Here is an 18,904-nt window from a genome sequence, read left to right on the forward strand (position 1 = left end):
AGTAAACAGCAATGGCTGAGAAGGACTTTGTAATAAGTCTACAATATTACTTTGCACATTGATTCCAGCTGGCCCTGCCCTAAAACTAAGTAAAGGCTCTTGACTTTCATAGAATCACATCGTACAAAAGAGGTCCTTTGGCCCATCAAGTCTGTACTGACAAAACAATGTGAATTCTGCAATAGCCTTGAGTGGCGTGACACTTCAAATGCTTTTCCAATTATTTCTAAAGGTTGTGAGTTTTCCTACTTCAGCTACCCTCCCAGGCAGTGCATGTCAGACATCCACCATCCTCGAGGTGGAAAAAAGACTTTCACAAATCCCCTCAACCTCCTGCCTTTCACTACAAAAATGTGCTCCTTCTTGTTATTGACCAAGAGAAAAGGCTGATTTCTATCTAGCCTGTCCATGTCTTTAATTATCTTATACATCACTATCAGGTCCCCCTCTTGGCTTTCTCTGCTAAGAAACCAACCCAAGCCTATTCAACCTCTCTTCATAGCTGAAGTGCTGTGTCCTGGTGAATCTCCTCTGCACCCCCTCCAGTGCAATCACATCCTTCCGACAGTACAGTGACCAGAAACGAACACACAACTCCAACTGTAGCCTCCCAAAGTCCTGTACAGCTTCAACACGACCTTGCGTTGTGGCCTGAGAAAAGAAGTCACTTCTGATTGAGTCTGGTGATTTGATGAAGAACCACTGGACTGTAAACGTTAACTCTGCTTTTTCCCCACAGATGCTGTCAGATCTGCTGAGTTTCTCCAGCAGTTTCTACTTGTATTTCAGATCACTTGCATCTGCAGTTCTTAATTTTGTTACACCTCTGACTGTTCTAAACTCCACCAGATATGGTCATGTGACAATCTAATCCTTCCAGGTATTCAAAGCTTTAAACTTGTCTCTTCGATAAATGTTAAACATACTAGCCCCATTTATCTCTCCACTCTGGAGGCTTCCTGCCTCTCTTCCTGATGAAGGGCTTTTGCCTGAAACATCGATTTTCCTGCTCCACAGATGCTGCCTGACCTGTGCTTTTCCAGCACCACTCTGATCTAAACTCTGGTTTCCAGCATCTGCAGTCCTTATTTTTGCCTACTAGCCATGAGTGTCTATTCATTCCTCTTTCACGTGTTGTCTCATTATTCTTGAGAGCTAAGTAAAGGGTTTTTACAAATATATTAAGGACAAGAGGGTAACTAGGGAGAGAATAGGGTCCCTCAAAGATCAGCAAGGCAGCCTTTGTGTGGAGCCACAAAACAGGGGAGATACTAAATGAAAATTTTACATCAGTATTTACTGTGGAAAAGGATATGGAAGATATGGACTGTAGGGAAATAGATGGTGACATCTTGCAAAATGTCAAGATGACAGAGGAGGAAGTGCTGGATGTCTTGGATGTCAAAGGTGGATAAATCCCCAGGTCTACCCGAGAACTCTGTGGGAAGCTAGAGAAGTGATTGCTGGACCTCTTGCTGAGATATTTGTATCATCGATAGTCATAGGTGAGGTGCCGGAAGACTGGAGGTTGGCAAACGTGGCGCCACTGTTTAAGAAGGGCGGTAAAGACAAGCCAGGGAACTATAGACCAGTGAACCTGACCTCAGTGGTGGACAAGTTGTTGGAGGGAATCCAGAGGGACAGGATGTACATGTATTTGGAAAGGCAAGGACTGATTCGGGATAGTCAACATGGCTTTTTGCGTGGGAAATCATGTCTTCACAAACTTGATTGAGTTTTTGAAGAAATAACAAAGAAGATTGATGAGGGCAGAACAGTAGATGTGATCTATATGGACTTCAGTAAGGCATTCGACAAGGTTCCCCATGGGAGACTGATTAGCAAGGTTAGATCTCATGGAATACAGGGAGAACTAGCCATTTGGATACAGAACTGGCTCAAAGGTAGAAGACAGAGGGTGGTGGTGGAGGGTTGTTTTTCAGACTGGAGGCCTGTGACCACTGGGGTGCCACAAGGATCGGTGCTGGGCCCTCTACTTTTTGTAATTTACATAAATTATTTGGATGTGAGCATAAGAGGTACAGTTAGTAAGTTTGGAAATGACACTAAAATTGGAGGTGTAGTGGACAGCAAAGAGGGTGACCTCAGATTACAACAGGATTGTGACCAGATGGGCCAATGGGCTGAGAAGTGGCAGATGGAGTTTAAATCAGATAAATGCGAGGTGCTGCATTTTTGGAAAGCAAATCTTAGCAGGACTTGTACACTTAACAGTAAGGTCCTAGGGAGTATTGCTGAACAAAGAGACCTTGGAGTGCAGGTACATAGCTCCTTGAGAGTGGAGTCGCAGGTAGATAGGATAGTGAAGAAGGCGTTTGGTATGCGTTCCTTTATTGGTCAGAGTATTGAGTACAGGAGTTGGGAGGTCATGTTGCGTTGTACAGGACATTGGTTAGTCCACTGTTGGAATATTGTGTGCAATTCTGGTCTCCTTCCTATCGGAAAGATGTTGTGAAACCTGAAAGGGTTCAGAAAAGATTTACAAGAATGTTGCCAGGGTTGGAGGATTTGATCTACAGGGAGAAGCTGAACGGGCTGGGGCTGTTTTCCCTGGAGCGGCAGAGGCTGAGGGGGGTGACCTTATAGAGGTCTACAAAATTGAGGGGCATGGATAGGATAAATAGACAAAGTCTTTTCCCTGGGGTCGGGGAGTCCAGAAGTGGAGGGCATAGGTTTAGGGTGAGAGGGGAAAGATATTAAAGACACCTAAGGGGCAACTTTTTTCACACAGAAGGTGGTACATATATGGAATGAGCTCCCAGAGGAAGTGGTGGAGGTTGGTACAATTGCAACATTTAAGAGGTGTTTGGCTTGGTATATGAATAGGGGGCTTTTGCCCGAAACATCGATTTTCCTGCTCCTTGGATGCTGCCTGAACTGCTGTGCTTTTCCAGCACCACTCTAATCTAGAATCTGGTTTCTCGCATGTGCAGTCATCGTTTTTACCGATATGAATAGGAAGGGTTTGGAGGGATATGGCCTGGGTGCTGGCAGGTGGGACTAGATTGGGTTGGGATATCTGGTTGACACGGACGTGTTGGACCGAAGGGTCTGTTTCCATGCTGTACATCTCTATGACTCTACTGTGAAAGCTGGACATGTGTAATAACAAAGCAGCCCCATCCCCCTCCCATTTATATCTCCACCCCCAAGGCTCCCAGCCTCCGTTCTGATGAAGGGCTCCGGCTCGAAACGTCGATTATCTTAGTCCTCCAGGAGAAAGTGAGGACTGCAGATGTTGGAGATCAGAGCTGAAAATGTGTTGCTGGAAAAGCGCAGCAGGTCAGGCAGCATCCAAGGAGCAGGAGAATCGACGTTCCTGAAGAAGGGCTTATGCCCGAAACGTCGATTCTCCTGTTTCCTGGATGCTGCCTGATCTATCTTAGTCCTCGGACCTGCTATACTTTTCCAGCAACACACTCTCAACGCTGATCTCCAGCATCTGCAGACCTCACTGTCTCCCACCTAATGTTATTGTTTGGAAAGACTGCCCATTTGCACGGGGAGGAGCAGACTGCAGTAAGTGCGCAAGCGCAGTATGCTCTGTCTACACTAGTGCCGCTCCCAGGTGACCACGTGCCACCGCGCGCCCGGAATCCTGCCCCAGTGCGTGCAGTACCCAATGGGTGATAGAATGAATGATTGCCATGTCGGTTAACCAATAGAACGGAGGGCGAGGGCGCTGTCCGGGCGGCCATTATAGTCTGATTTACAATAAAACCATTGAGGCAGTAGCCGGTCGAGGTTCGTGTTATGGTCTCTAATTCCAAACCTTCAAATAAAGTTCAGCCAAATAAAGAAAAGAAACAAACGCGATGTTTGGAGCGACTGCCAAGCGGGGTGGACACCTCCAATCAGTGATGTGCTGCCTTGACCGGCATTTCTCTCAGCTAATCTGAATGCAAGCTCAATCTGACTGGTGCGAGAAACATTGATGGGCGGGTGGATTGACCAATGAAACACTGGGTGATTGTGAGTGGCTGTTGTGTTAACCATTCAGGTGCGTAGGATAGTAGGCGGGGAAATAGAGTCTTCGGATTCTGATAGGCGTTTGATCGCTAATGGACATCGATTCTGGCCAGTAGAAATGGGGCATTGCCCAGCGGAGTGGTTATAGTAACTAATCAGAGCTGTGGCCGAATGACTGACAGCAGGCACAGCCAATGGGTGTGGGTTTGCTGACCGGCAGCCAGCGGAAGTGGCGGGTTTTCCGTTTGTTTTTCTGCCGGTTTCTCGCGCCGCTTTTCCTCAGGAAAGTTTTGGGTGAAAATCCCTGGGGAGTGTAGGGGGTGGGGGAAGAAGTAGTCCCTTCATTTAATCCGTAAAGCACTTGCTTGGACCTTACGGCAGGCTGCAAAATCTGGCATTCCCCTGAATCGACTGACGCCGACCGGTCGAATAATAGGCGAAAGATCGAGGCCTCGCGGCCTAACTCCATGGAGTCGCCCGAGAAAGTCGATGTGAACAGGGCAAGCGCCGAAGAACTGGAAACGGCGCTGTTTGGGATCGGGAGGAAGAGGGCGAGAGCCATCGTGAGGAGGAGAGAGGTGAGGAGAAAGGGGGAATGGAGGGAGAGTTTTGGGGCGGGGGGAAGGGGAGCCATGAGAGAGTGAAGGTACCAGGGAGGCAGGGGGAGAAACAGGAGTGGGTAGGGGAGAGCATGGCTATCGAGGTGATTGGGATGATCAGAGGGCGAGGACTGAAACGTGTCAGATTGATGTAGGCCATCTCTATTTATTGAAACAGTGATTCAGTCTGATCCAACTCAAATACTTTCCTGTGAGAGATTTCAGAAGACAGCACCATCGTGGTGAAATAATGAAAAAGTAACGTTTGCTGTTAAACTAAAAGAAAAATCTTTCCAGAAGAATAATGGCAGGTCAACAGATTAGTCTTAAAATGATATTTAAAACAAGTGTAATTATAATCTGAGGAAACTAGCAAGGTTTAAGTGTTAAGAATGACTAAGAGGAACCGTGTTTGAGAGAATTAATAATGAAAAACAAGAAATGGCAGGTGTGTTGAGATACAAATAATTTTGTCCTAAAAACAATTGTGAATCAGATGAAAGGGAGGTATAATCAACAAGGTATAGCAAAAAATTGATAATTATAAGGGCAATAGGTGAATAGTCAAGAGAAATCAGGAGGGCAAAAAGAGGACATGAGATAACTGGCAAATAGGGTTAAGGAGAATCCAGAAATATTCTACTAATATATTACAGACAAAAGGGTAATGAGGGAGAGAAAAGGCATCCCAAAGTTCAGGAGAAAGTGAGGACTGCAGATGCTGGAGATCAGAGTAAAAAAATATGGTGCTGGAAAAGCACAGCCAGTAAGGCAGCATCCAAGGGGCAACAGAGTCGGTATTTCCTGATGAAGAGCTTATGCTCAAAACTTCAAGTCACCTGCTTCTCAGATGCTGCTTGACCAGTTATGTTTTTCCAGCTCCTCTAAAAGACCAACAAGGCTACATGTGTGTGGAACTGCTGGAGATGAGTGAGATACAGAAAAAGTATTTTTTTTTAGATTTCTTGCAGTGTGGAAACAGGCCCTTCAGCCCAACAAGTCCACACCGACCAGCCGCAGCGCAACCCACCCAGACCCATTCCCCTACGTTTACCCCTTCACCTACCGCTACGGGCAATTTAGCATGGCCAATTCACCTAATCTGCACATTTTTGGACTGTGGGAGGAAACCAGAGCACCCAGAGGAAACCCACGCAGACACTGGGAGAATGTGCAAACTCCACACAGACAGTCGCCTGAGGCGGGAATTGAACCTGGGCCTGTGGCACTGTGAGGCAGCAGTGCTAACTACTGTGTTATCATGCCACCCAGTGTTTATTGTGGAGAAGAATATGGAAGCTATAGAACTTAGGGGAATGAATAGCAATATGTTGACAAGTGTCTGTATTCCAGTGAAGGTGGTGCTGGATGCCTTTAAATGTATAAAGGTAGATACATCCCCGGGACCTGACCAGGTGCACCCCCAGAACTTTGTGGGAAGCTAGGGAAGTGATGGCCGGGCCTCATGCTGAGATATTTGTATCACCGATAGCCACCTTCCAGTCTTCCAGCACCTCACCTATGGCTAATGTGAAAAGCTAAGGAACTATAGACCGGTGAGCCTGACATAAGTGGTGGGCACATTGTTGAATAGGATTTAGGTTAATTAAGGATAGTCAGGAGATTTTTGAGCAAGTGACTAAGAGGATTGAAGAAGGCAGAGAATGGATGTGCTCTATATGCACTTCAGTAAGGCATTTGACAAGGTTCCTCATGGTAGACTGATTCTCAAAGTTAGATCCTGTGGGATGCAGGCAGAAGTAGCCATCTAGATAAATAACTGGCTTGAACGTCGGAGACAGGTGGATAGTTGCTTTTCAGACTAGATGCCTGTGACCAGCATTGTGCCATAAAGATTGGTGCTGCATCCACTGCTTTTTGTCATTTTGTATAAATGATATGGAGGTGAATACAGAAGGAATGGTTAGTAAACTTGCAGTTGACATCAAATTTGGAGATGTAGTGGACAGTAAAGAAAGTTAGGATTAGAGTGGTGCTGGAAAAGCACAGCAGGTCAGGTAGCATTCAAGGAGCAGGAAAATCGACGTTTTGGACAAAAGCCCTTCATCAGGAATGAGTGGGAGCCTGTGAGATGGAGAGATAATTGGGAGGGGCTGGGGCGGGGAAGCAGATAGCTCAGCTCAGTGCAATAGGTAGATGGAGGTGGCGGTGGAGGTGATAGGTCAGACAGGAGGGTGGAGCAGATAGATGGGAAGGAAGACTGACAGGTGGGACAGGTCATGAGGACCGCAACCCCTGGTCATCTCCTCTGCCCTGATGCTCTTCAACCAGCTTGGCACCATCCTCATGACCTGTTGCACCTGTCAATCTTCCTTCGCACCTATCTGCTCCACCCTCCTCTCCAACCTATCACATTCACCCCCACCTCGATCCACTTATTGTGCTTTCAGCTACCTTCTTCCTAGCCCCAACCCCCTCCCATTTATCTGTCCACCCCTGAGGCTCCCAGCCTTATTCCTGATAAAGGGCTCCACCCTGAAATGTTGATTTTCCTGCTCCTCGGATGCTGCCTGACATGCTGTGCTTTTCCAGCCCCACTCTAATCTTGACTCTAATCTCCAGCATCTGCAGTGTCCACTTGCGCCTAGCAAAGAAGGTTACCTCCGAGTACAGTAGGATCTTGATCAGATGGGCTGATGATCCGAGGAGAGGCTGATGGAGCTTAATTTAGATAAATGTGAGGTGCTGTGTTTTTGAAACATAATTTAGGGCATCCTTATACATTTAATGTGAAGGTCTTGGAGAATGTTGTTGAACAAAGAGACCTTGGAGTGCAGGTTCATAATTCCTTTAAAATGGAGTCGCAGATAGATAGGATATTGAAGAAGGCATTTAGTATGCTTTCCTTTATTGATTGGAGCATTGAGTGGAGGGTTTGGGTGGTCATGTTGCAGCTGTACGAGACATTGATGAGGCCACTTCTGGATAAGCCATTCAATTCTGGTCTCCCTACAACAGGAAATTTGAAAGGGATCAGAAAAGATTAACAAGGGTGTTGCCAGGGTTGGAGAGTTTGAGCTATAGGGAGAGCCTGAATAGGCTGGGGCTATTTTCCCTGGAGAGTCAGAGGCTGAGGATTTCTAAAATCATGAGGGGCATGGATAGGGTAAATAGACAGTCTTTTCCCTGGGGTGATGGAGTCCAAAACTTGAGGGGAAAGAGTTCAACATGTGAGGGTGGTGCATGTATGGAATCAGATGCCAGAGGCAGTGGTGGAGGCTGGTACAATTACAACATTTGAAAGGCATCTGGATGAGTACATGAATAAGAAGGATTTAGAAGGATATGCATCAAATGATGAAAAATGGGACTAATTAATTTAGGATATCTGGTCAGTATGAACGAGTTGGACCAAAGGATCTGTTTCCATGCTGTACATCTCTATGACTCTGACGTATTAAAATTTGACAAGTGATGGGGCCCAGAAATAAAATGCTTTGTGCTGGAAGATGCTTCTGTTTTCATTTTACAAAGTTCCACCGAAGGAAATCTGCCATCCTGATCCATCTGGCTGATGTATGTATCCAGGTCTTGTCGCAGTGTGGTTTGAGAGCTACTAAGGATGGGCCACAAATGTTGACCAGCAGTGATGCCTACATTCCCTGAAAGGATGGGGTTTTTTTTTGAGGAAAGTGACGTGAACAGGGTGAACCTATAAATCTGAATGCTTTGTGTTGGTGTTTACTGAGGCAGAGGAAGCTGATGTAAGATCAGTAGAAGTGGATCTGTGGTGATAATGGATGGCTTGTAAATCTATAGCTAACTATTCATTACATCCTGCCTGTATCTGTATAAGTTGCCAGGTCCAGATGCCTTGGATCAGTTTGCTGAAGAAAGTTGGATTCGCAATTGCAGAAGGGCTTCCCTTAATCTTTCAACCTTGCATTGATAGATGAGGTGCCAGAGGATTAGAGCGTGGCACATTATTGAAGAAAGGGTGCAAGGGCTGTTCTATGAGCTACAGGCCAGCTAGTTTAGCGTCATTGGTGGGGAAGATTTATGAACAAGGTTCAAAGAACCTTGTGTTGGGCAGAAATGAGGGTGAGCCAACACAGCTTTGTAAGATTGTACTCTGTGAATCCAATCAATTTTTTTAAACTAACAGAAGATTGTTGAAAGGTGATTTTTTTTTTGTAACATGGATTTTAAGAACAAGTTTGATACAGTATCACAAAAGGTTTGTGAACAAAACAAGAGGAGGAGGAAGTTCACTTTGATCTGGGGCTGGGGGGAGATAAAATTTGCTTGTGCATTGAAAAATTTTGAGTCTTACTCAATGATGTTGCCCAGGTCAAGGAAACATTTGTATTGGATACCAGACCTGGCATAAACATAATGGCATCAAAAAAAGAGGGTGAGCACTGACGATCACTGTGCAGCTGATATGTGTTGTTATAATGAGACTCCTATAATGTTTGTCCTGTTACTGTTACTCATGCGATTTTCTGTTCTTTGATTCCTATCCAAACCATAATTTTAGGAATTGAAAGGCTTTTCATCGCTGGATGACCTCCTGCATATCAAAGGCATCACGGGCCATCTTTTGGAAAGGAACTGTGAGCTACTGCTGTGCCATGCCAGTAAGCTGAGTACAGAGACCAGTACGCAAGGCCTGTCCAGCAGCTCTGATAGTGTAAGTCAACATCTGCACTCCAACTTGGCAGCTAAGGGCAAATGTTGCTGGGAGGCATTGGTATCAGGATTTCTCATTTCTATCTGTGGTGGGTTCCTGAAGGATTGAAAGGCCATAAGTAGGAGAGGGAGGCTAGTTTGAAGCATGTCTTCATGAAACCATAATTGTTTACCAAGATATGATGCGGTGCAGGGATTATTTTCCAGTTCAGATCTGTGCTGCAGGACCAATTTATTTTTCTGATTTTAAAAAAAAGCTATATAAACCTCCCAATCCTGCTAGTTTCCTTCAACTGTATAACCTTCCAAGAACACTCTTGATCTCCAATTCTACTTGTTTGGCAGCACTAATTTTAATTGCATCACCATGGAGGGGTTGGGGTTGGGATGCCTCCAGCTGCCTTTCCCATGGACTCGAGGATTCAATACCTAAAATGTTTTTGCGCCTCTATCTTTCTCTCTCTTAAAACATTCTTTAAAACTCACTGTTGCTTATCCTTGAATACCCTTTTTATTTCATTTACATGATGTGGTTGTTGCAGCCCTATTTCCTATTGAGAAATAAATCACTGGAGTCAAGGTGGGTCTCAGAAGACTGGCAAATGTCACACTCGTGTTTTAAGAAGGAAGGGAGGCAGAAGGCAGGATAGCGTAGGATGGTTAACACAATCTCAGTCGTTGGTAAGATCTTAGGACCCGTTATCAAGAATGAAACTGCAAAGTATGTGGTAGTGCACGGTAAAGTAGAGCTGAGTCAGTAGTGCTTCGTCAAGGGGACATCATGCTTGACAAATGGAGTAGAATTCTTTGAAGTGCAAATAAACAAGTTAGACAAAGGAGAACCCCTAGATGTGATCTATTTGGATTTCCAGAAGACCTTTTGAGGTGCTCCTCAGAAGTCAGCTAAAGAAGACATGATGAGTTGAGGAATGGTTGACTGGCAGAAGGTACAGAGTAGGGATAAAGGATGATAAGTCCACAGCAGCCACCATCTCCCAGGCCCTACATTGATCCCTGGAACATCTGGATAACAAGAACGCCTACATTAGTCTCTTATTTATTGAATTTAGCTCTGCCTTCACTACCATAAGTCCAGCCAAACTCCTCTCCAAAGACTTTGGAATCTGCTCCCTACACTGCAACTGGATTCTTTACTTCCTGACCTGCAGAGTGCAATCAGTAAGGATAGGCCATAACATCTCCTCCACAATGATCTTTACTTCACCCCTTACTCTTCATACTCACATGACTGTGTGGCCAAATTCCAATCTCGCTCCATTTACACATTTGATGATACCTGTTGTGGGTTGGATCTTAAACAATGATGAGAGCGTACAGGAAAGAGACAGCTCAGTGGTATGGTGTAAAGACAACACTCTCTCCCTCAAAGTCAGCAAAAAGAGGGAGTTGGTCATCAATTTCAGGAAAAGGAGTAGAGGACACAGCCCTATTAATGGTGCCGAGTTGGAGGTGGTCAAGAGCTTAAAGTTCCTAGGAGTAAATATTAACAACAATCTATCCTGGTGCATCCACGTCAACACTACAATCGCAAAAGCACACCAACTCCTCTTCCTCGGAAGGCTAAGGAAATTCAGCATGTTTGCAATGGCTCCTACCAGCTTTTAGAGAGACATCATATAAACCATTCTGTCCTGATACATCACAGCTTGGTATGGCAACTGCTCTGCCCAAGACTGCAAGAAGTTACAGAGAGCTGTGAACATAGCCCAGTCCACCACGTAAACCAGCCTTCTGCCATTGGATCTGTCTGCACTTCTCCCACCTCGGGAAAGCAACCACCATAATCAAAGATCCTTCCCATCCCAGTTATGCTCTGTTCCATCGGGCAGATGATTCAGAAGTTTGAAAACACGTGCCAACAGCTGCTTCAGCCAGAGGCTGGTTGAATCTGTGACCATGACCTCAGAGGGCTGTGGAGGCAATGTCATTTTGTGTATTTAAGACAGAGGTCCTTGATTCAAAAGAGGATCAAGTGCTATGGGGAGAAGGCAGGAGAAATGGAGTTGAGAAACGTATCAGGCCTAACTAAATGGCAGAGTAGATTCAAACTGAATCGCACAGTTCTGCTCTGATGTCATAAGGTCTTATGAGCCCTGGTTTTTGTGTCTCTGGTCATTGAGAATATTCTTCCTGCATGTTGAGAGATGACCTCAGAGGTTTACAAAATTGTATAGGGTATGGATAGGGTAAATGGGCAAAGTCTTTTCCCTGGGGTCGGGGAGTCCAGAACTAGAGGGCATAGGTTTAGGGTGAGAGGGGAAAGATATAAAAGAGACCTAAGGGGCAACTTTTTCACACAGAGGGTGGTACGTGTATGGAATGAGCTGCCAGAGGAAGTGGTGGAGGCTGGTACAATTGCAATGTTTAAGAGGCATTTGGACGGGTATATGAATAGGAAGGGTTTGGAGGGATATGGCCTGGGTGCTGGCAGGTGGGACTAGATTGGGTTGGGATATCTGGTCGGCATGGACAGGTTGGACCGAAGGGTCTGTTTCCATGCTGTACATCTCTATGACTCTAGAGGTGAGAGGAGAAAAGATTCAAAAGGGACCTGAGGGGCAACTTTTATATGCAGTTGATGGTGCGTATATGGTATGAGCTGCCAGAGAAAGTGGTAGAAGTGAGTGCAATTACAATATTTGGGCAGATACATGGGTAGGAAATATTTCGAGGCATATGGACCAAAAGTAGGAAATGGGACTAGTTCAGTTTAGGAAACCTGCTCAGCATGGACAAGTTGGGCCAAAGAGCCTGTTTCTGTGCTATGTGCCTCTGTCTCTCTTACTTATCCAGTTTAGTCCTGTTAGAATTTTATAGGGATTTTGTGAGATCACCCCCTCATTGTTCTGAACTCCAGTGAATTAGCGTTAACCAGTCCAGTCTCTCTTTATATGTCAGTCTTGCCATCGCAGAAATTAGTCAGGTAACCTTTGTTGTACTAGGAGAAAGTGAGGACTGGAGATTGGAGCTGACAAATGTGTTGCTGGAAAAGCAAAGCAGGTCAGGCAGCATCGAAGGAGCAGGAGCATCAACGTTTCAGGCATTCCTGAAGAAGGGCTTATGCCCGAAACGTTGATTCTCCTGCTCCTTGGATGCTGCCTGATCTGCTGCGCTTAACCTTTGTTGTACTCCCTCTCTAGCCAGACATCCTTTCTTTGATGAAACTATAATCCAGATGTTGTCTTGTCTTCAAACCCTGCTGCATCTGCCTGCTCGTTTTTGCCTGTTGGTGGACAAGAACATCTAGGTCGTCTTGTACCTCCCCATTTTCCCAATCTATCACCATTCAGCTAATCTGCCTTGCTGTTTTTCTATAGCCACCTCCGAGTCCTGCCATGTCAGTGAAAGAGGGGCAAGTGGAAAGAAGGTCGTCAAAATCAAGATAATAATTGTCAGTTAAGTTTACCACGCTTCCTGTCTGAATGTGATGACCTTTTCCAAACCCTAATCCTCTTGTGGGATGGTATTTGGAGAGATGAAGAATAATCAGATGATTTTTGCATAAATATGACTGCTAAATATCTCCTTAAGAAATAGTCAATAGAGCATGACAATAGCTTGACATTTCATTGCCTTGTTATCATTGAATCCCACACTATCAACATTTAGGTCATTACTGTTGACCAGAAACTGAACTGGACTGTCCAAATTCTGTCGCTCAAAGAGCAGGTCAGAAGTGAGGAATTCTGCATTGAGTAATTCACCATCCGACACCCCAAAGCCTGTCCATCATCTACCAGGAGAAAGTGAGGACTGCAGATGCTGGAGATCAGAGCTGACAGAGCAGCATTATAAAAGCACAGCAGGCCAGGCAGCATCCAAGAAGCAGGCATATCGATTCTGGCACAAGCCCTTCATCAGGAATCCTCTTGAAGGGCTTGTGCCTGAGGCGTCGATTCTCATGCTCCTTGGATGCTACCTGGCCTGATGTGCTTTTCCAGCGCTGCACTCTTGGCTTATCATCTGCAAACTACAAGTCAGGAGTGTGATGGAATATCTCCCGCTTGCCGAAATGAATACAGCTCCAAAAACGCTCAAGAAGCTTGATGCCATCCAGAACTTAACAGCCCATTTGATTGGTATCACATCCACAAATGTTCACTGCTTCCACCACTGATTATGGATACTCAGTAGCAGTGGTGTCCCATTTATAAGTTGCATTGCAGAAATTCACCAAGAATCCTTAGGCACAATACCTTCCAAATGCATGACCACAACCATTCAGCAGGATAAGGGTGGTGAATACATGGGAACCTGTAAGTTCCAAATCACTCCCCATCCTGATTTGGAAATGTGTCATTGGACCGAAGTCCTGAAACTCCTTTTCTAGTTGCTTTGTGGGCATACTTGTAGCACATGGACTCGAAGGCAGCTCATCGTCACTTTCTCAAAGGAAACTAGGGCCAGGCAATAGATACTGACTCAGCTTGTGACATCCACATTGCATAAATAGAAGAAAATCTATTGTGTTTAGTGTGCACAGTTGTGAATTATGTTACTAATGGACGATCCAGAGCCCATGAATAGAAATAAAATTTGAAATGTGCTTGTTATTAAGCCCCAAAGAATGGGCTGATAGGCCTTGGTTTACTTTTCGTTGAATATTCTGCCTACCTCAGTACCAGTGGTGTTGATCGAGACTTACTTTAAATTTGTTTTTGGGATGCAGATGTCATTGGCCAGAATTTATTGTCTGTCTCTAATTGTCCTCTAAATGACAGGTGATAGTGAGCTGCTTTCTTGAGCTGTCGGTCTTGGTATATAGGTACACCCACTGTTGTTAGGGATGTTGGAGACTGAATTCTAATAGTGGAATTTAAACTTGCAACTTTATCTTCTGAATCATCAGCTTCACTTAAATCTGTACATGCTATAGTTTATTTTGTGGCCTTGGAGGAATATGACGGCTGAGTTTACATTTGGTCAGGATAATGTGCTGCCGAATCTGCTGTTTTGTCATATGTCTTTTCCCCAGCGCACGGTTTTGGTGAGTGTGGCACCATGCTGCAACCTGCTGGCTGTTGACAGGTATAACAACTGTGCTTTTTAAGCTGTGATCGTGCTCCTTTGTTACTCTGCGGTGGAATTAATTAAAACCAGTCTTTGTTCAGTAATCTCGTAATACAATAACTGGTTAATGACTCTGGGTTTGATGTGATTGAAACATGAGCTGCATATTAGTGAAGGACACCTATCGAGGCAGCCTCATTGTAGTCATCAGGAGTAAGAAGAGAATTAACAAAACTGATCCAGGTACATTGTTCACTGTTGAAAATGGTTTATATAAAGGTGTGTGTGGTGGGGCTGTGGTATGGCGGCAGAAGCTCAAAATGTGAAAGTTTGTAAGGGGATGTATTTGTGTAGGCTAGGTTTTGGAAAGTATTAATTAATCTTTATCATGGTAGGACAGTGTGGATGGAAGCAACAGATAATTGGTTGTGAAAAACGGATGGGTTGTTGGACCTTCCCAGAAGGAATTTTGTGAACAATATTTTTGGCTGCTACAGTAATCAATGTACCTGGTGGCAGTGCAGGGAGTGAAAGGAGGAGAAAACACTTCATGTTTGGCTCTGAAAAATAGAGAGCTGTTGTCTTTGTTTGAGTTATGATCAGGGATGGGAAATTAGGAGAGTCATCACCTCTCCTCTGTCTATCCAAACTCCTGGAGGAAAGGACATGAAGACTGACCCATATGTCAAACACACAGCGCAAAAAGCAAGGTCATGCTTTCAGTTGCAAGTGATAACTGTTTTGTAAAATTTAACATGGCTCTGACTTTTTTTTTGGAGGTCTATCTAATGTGACAAGATCCTCTTCTTAGTTAACGTTCAAATTTCAATTAAGTCAGTTATCTGGTGTTTCATTAGATGAGGTTGTTACTGCTTGAAAATCTTGTCCACTTTTTGGAAGTCAGATTGAAGAGTGAGAGAAACAGCCGAAAAAAGCTCAGACCAGGATTCTGCCCCGTTGTTTTTGGATGAACATGGGATTAACCAGTGCCTTCAGCAAAGCCAATGCAAATATCTCAACAATACTTCACTTAATCCTTTAGGATTCTGGCAAGATTCATGGGATTTGAGTGATCCCCCCCCCCAATTATCTTTTGAGTGTCATCTGTATTCCATCACACTCTTTTGACTTGTAGATAGTTGTGAGGCTTTGGGGAGTTGGGTGGGGTGGGGGGTTACGAGTTGCAGGATTTCTAGCATCTGAATATAATTCAGATCAAGACTATTTCCAAATAAAATGTAGCAGAGTTCAAGACACCATATGCTGTAAAGAATAATTGAATTAAATGCTTCAAAAACAAAAGAATGGTTGTAGTTCTTTATATGTTTGATCTAAAGGTTTTAGAAGACATTGTTTCTCTTCTCTGTTTCACTTATAAACTTGCATTATCCACTACCCAAGGTGTTTTTCACTTTGGTGCATTGATGGGCGATTTACTTTCGATTTTTTTTAATATATATATATATATATATATATTGCAACAGCAAGTGTCAGCTTTGAGGTATTCTGGTAGATTTTCATGATGTCTGATGTCCCAACTTCCCCCCAGATATCTGTTGTTTCTAATTGTTTGGTATGTTGTTTCTTCCCTTGACATCAAGCACTTTTTTTGTTGCAGTGAACTGAAGTTAACTTGAAATTCACATAGTTTTAGTCTAAAGGAAGAACCTTTAGACTAAAAGGTGCAGCACCTGGAATCATCTCAAGGTGTCTTTTATGTGCCTTGAGGTCTAGTGTTATAATGTAGGTGAAGTGAAGACCCAGTCTGCACAAATTTGGCAGCACCTTGATACTAAATAACTATGTTTAGGATTGCAACCAAATGCAGTGTGGTGATTGGCTCTTTGGCTGCCTAGTGATTGCTATGTAATTGATTAATGTTGTCAAGGTGGATCAAGTGATAAATTCTATCCTGATGGTACAGTGTGTTAAAGGAAGTTGTTTATCATTTATATCAGCAATATCCTTGAGCATCAACCAATCAACTACATAACTGAAGGCAGTGCCCAATCTGTACATCGCCAAGTTCCATAGCAGAGTGTGACCAGTTAATTGGTGATCAAGTTCAGAGAACTGAGTGAAGCTGACTGACCTGTTTCTATGTTCTTAAATTGTTGGTACTAACTCAAACACAATATTGACTCATTTGAGTAGAAGCAATATGCAACGATACTAGAAAATGTGGAAGAATGACAGTGAACCAAACTGCTAATTTGGACAGCTGGTACTGGGTTGGATAGTTACCTCCTGTGCTGTAACATCTCAGATGTTTCAAAGAATGGTTCTGCTTATCTCTGGTGCCATGAGATTTCCTTCCACCAGCACCTATGATATTCCCTCAGTACTTTGTTAGACTGTCAGAGAAAATTATGCCATGGATAGAAGCTTAACTCTGCTACGTTCTGCCTTGGTGGCTAGTGTGTTCCCAGCTGAGCTGACACTTGTAACTAAAATGGTACTTGTTGAAGCATTTGTTGAGATCAGCTGGTGGAGTAAAACTTGCAGCTAGAGAATAAGTTGTTGATCAGCATGCACAGTTGGCAGGTGTAGTCACTGTACTTGGTAATGTTACGACTTGGTGACAGACAGCTGATCCAAATCAGCAGTTTGACCTTTGTGTTCAAGACACAGTAAAATTGAAACCTGCAAAGGCCCTCAATTGATCCCAGTGGCTCCTAACCAGACTTTCTGAATAACCTATCCACGACTCTATGAAAAATCAATTCAAGACACAGGATCTGTAGCTTAAACAAAAGATTGAGCAATTTACAGAGGAACCTTTGTTATCTGGCATTCGATTATCCAAATATCGGATTATCCGGCAAGATCACAAGGTCCCGATGCTTGGCTAAATTGTTATCTGGCCTTCGATAATCCGGAAGTTGATTAAGTGAACAAAATACTGCCCGCCCGTGTCTTTCAGATAATTGAGGTTCTTCTGTATGAACAATACAGTGACTTTAGCAGAGCAAACTCTCACAACAAAGTAATTAATTGTCTATGATGTAAACTCAATAACTTTTGTTTTCGGCCCCCTCATTCAAAAGACGGACAGCTAAACATATTTAAAGGATAAGTAAAAATAAATAACAAAACTGGCCAGATTTTCAAAAACCACTTGAAATATTGTTCCACGGGCTTGCCTTATTTCTGGGTTGATATTTCTGAGGCTGTTGATCAGCTATCTTTTCAGTTTACTCCAAAATCAGGAACACTTAATTTCTGTTACCTGAACTTAAAATAGGTGGTATTGGGAAGTTCGGCAGTGTGCTTTCAAAACTTCATGCTGGAACATCAAGAGCAAAAGGCCTTCTCACAGAAAACACAGTACAACATCCAGTTCAAACTTTGACCTCTTCCTGCCAAACCGGCCACCTCTCTTCGAGATCCCACTTAGCATTCAACATTTATTGGAGCATAAGATCTCTCCCAGACTTGCTGGAACCAATTTCCAGGTGCTGACCTTATTAATGGCCAAACATCTGTTACTTGTTCATACAAATTGCTCTAGGAGAAAGTGAGGACTGCAGATGCTGGAGATCAGAGCTGAAAATGTGTTGCTGGAAAAGCGCAGTAGGTCAGGCAGCATCCAAGGAGCAGGAGAATCGACGTTTCGGGCATGAGCCTTTCTTCACAATTCCTGAAGAAGGGCTCATGCCCGAAACGTCGATTCCTATACAAATTGCTCTCCCTGGACCTTCCACGCCTAGATGTTGAAGAGTCTGGAGTTTTTTTGAGCAAGGAACAACCTACAATTAACTTCCAGAATTGGCCTCACATACAACCAAAAGCTTGTTTTGTTCTTTCTCCCTTTTTCCCAAACACAAACTGCTATCTATGGGTCATATCCAAAGGCATTTTCAGCTCAGTCCTCACTTCACAGCTCCAAACCAAAACTGATACAAGAATGAAATGAAAACTTAGTGAGGCTTCAAACAGTAATCGGTCAATAAATGTACCAAGTTTCACAGCAACACTGCTCTTTCTGTTTGTTCCCTGTACAGAGCTTCTCTGATGGTGCACTCGATGAAGAGGGTGGCGTTCGTGATGGGTGGGAGGAAGGAGAGAATGAAGAAATGGATGAAAGAGAACAGGACGATCTGAGTGACACAGCGGAGGGGATAGAGGACGATTGTGGAGAGTCGTATTATTATTTTGTTGCGGATAAGGAGTGGATTGACCTTGTTCAGGAAGCACAGGGTAGACATCTAGTCCAACGTGTTAAACCTAAGGTAAGAGTTATCAATTGGAGATCGCCAGTGTATTCACTGGATTACTCATCTGTTTGGTTTCTGTCTTTGGAGCACTTCTGTCATGAGAAATTGTGACACTGTAAATGTGTGAAATTGCCAGTGTTTCATTTTGATTTATTGTCACATGTACCAGGATATAATGAAAAGTATTGCTTTGCATACAATCCTGACAAATCATACCTTGCATAAGTACATCAAGGTAATAGAATAGAATGCAGAATATGGTGTTAAAACTTCTGATTTTTGAGAGACCTGAACTGCACTAGTCTCAGTTGCCACTCTAATTGACGTTCCCATCAGATATTGGGTAACTTATAGAACTGGATAAATAATCCCATGTTGGGAGATTTGAATCTTCTAAAGTGATTGAATGTGAGC

At 43.9% G+C, this 18,904-nt stretch overlaps 1 protein-coding gene across 1 annotated transcript in view; it reads left to right on the forward strand.

The window, feature by feature from the left end:
* The first annotated feature begins 4,243 nt into the window (after nucleotides 1–4,243).
* LOC122550994 (F-box/WD repeat-containing protein 7-like) overlaps nucleotides 4,244–18,904 on the forward strand; it is a 225,437-nt gene continuing 210,776 nt past the window's right edge. The window contains exons 1-3 of the mRNA XM_043692588.2: nucleotides 4,244–4,568; nucleotides 9,091–9,243; nucleotides 18,278–18,505. Of these exons, the coding sequence (XP_043548523.1) occupies nucleotides 4,458–4,568; nucleotides 9,091–9,243; nucleotides 18,278–18,505 (492 nt within the window). The 5' untranslated portion in view covers nucleotides 4,244–4,457. The remainder of the gene's footprint in view (nucleotides 4,569–9,090; nucleotides 9,244–18,277; nucleotides 18,506–18,904) is intronic.

The sequence above is a fragment of the Chiloscyllium plagiosum genome, unplaced genomic scaffold, assembly GCF_037043375.1.
Source record: "Chiloscyllium plagiosum isolate Xiang-an unplaced genomic scaffold, Cpla_swu_hap1 HiC_scaffold_6, whole genome shotgun sequence".
NCBI lineage: Eukaryota > Metazoa > Chordata > Chondrichthyes > Orectolobiformes > Hemiscylliidae > Chiloscyllium > Chiloscyllium plagiosum.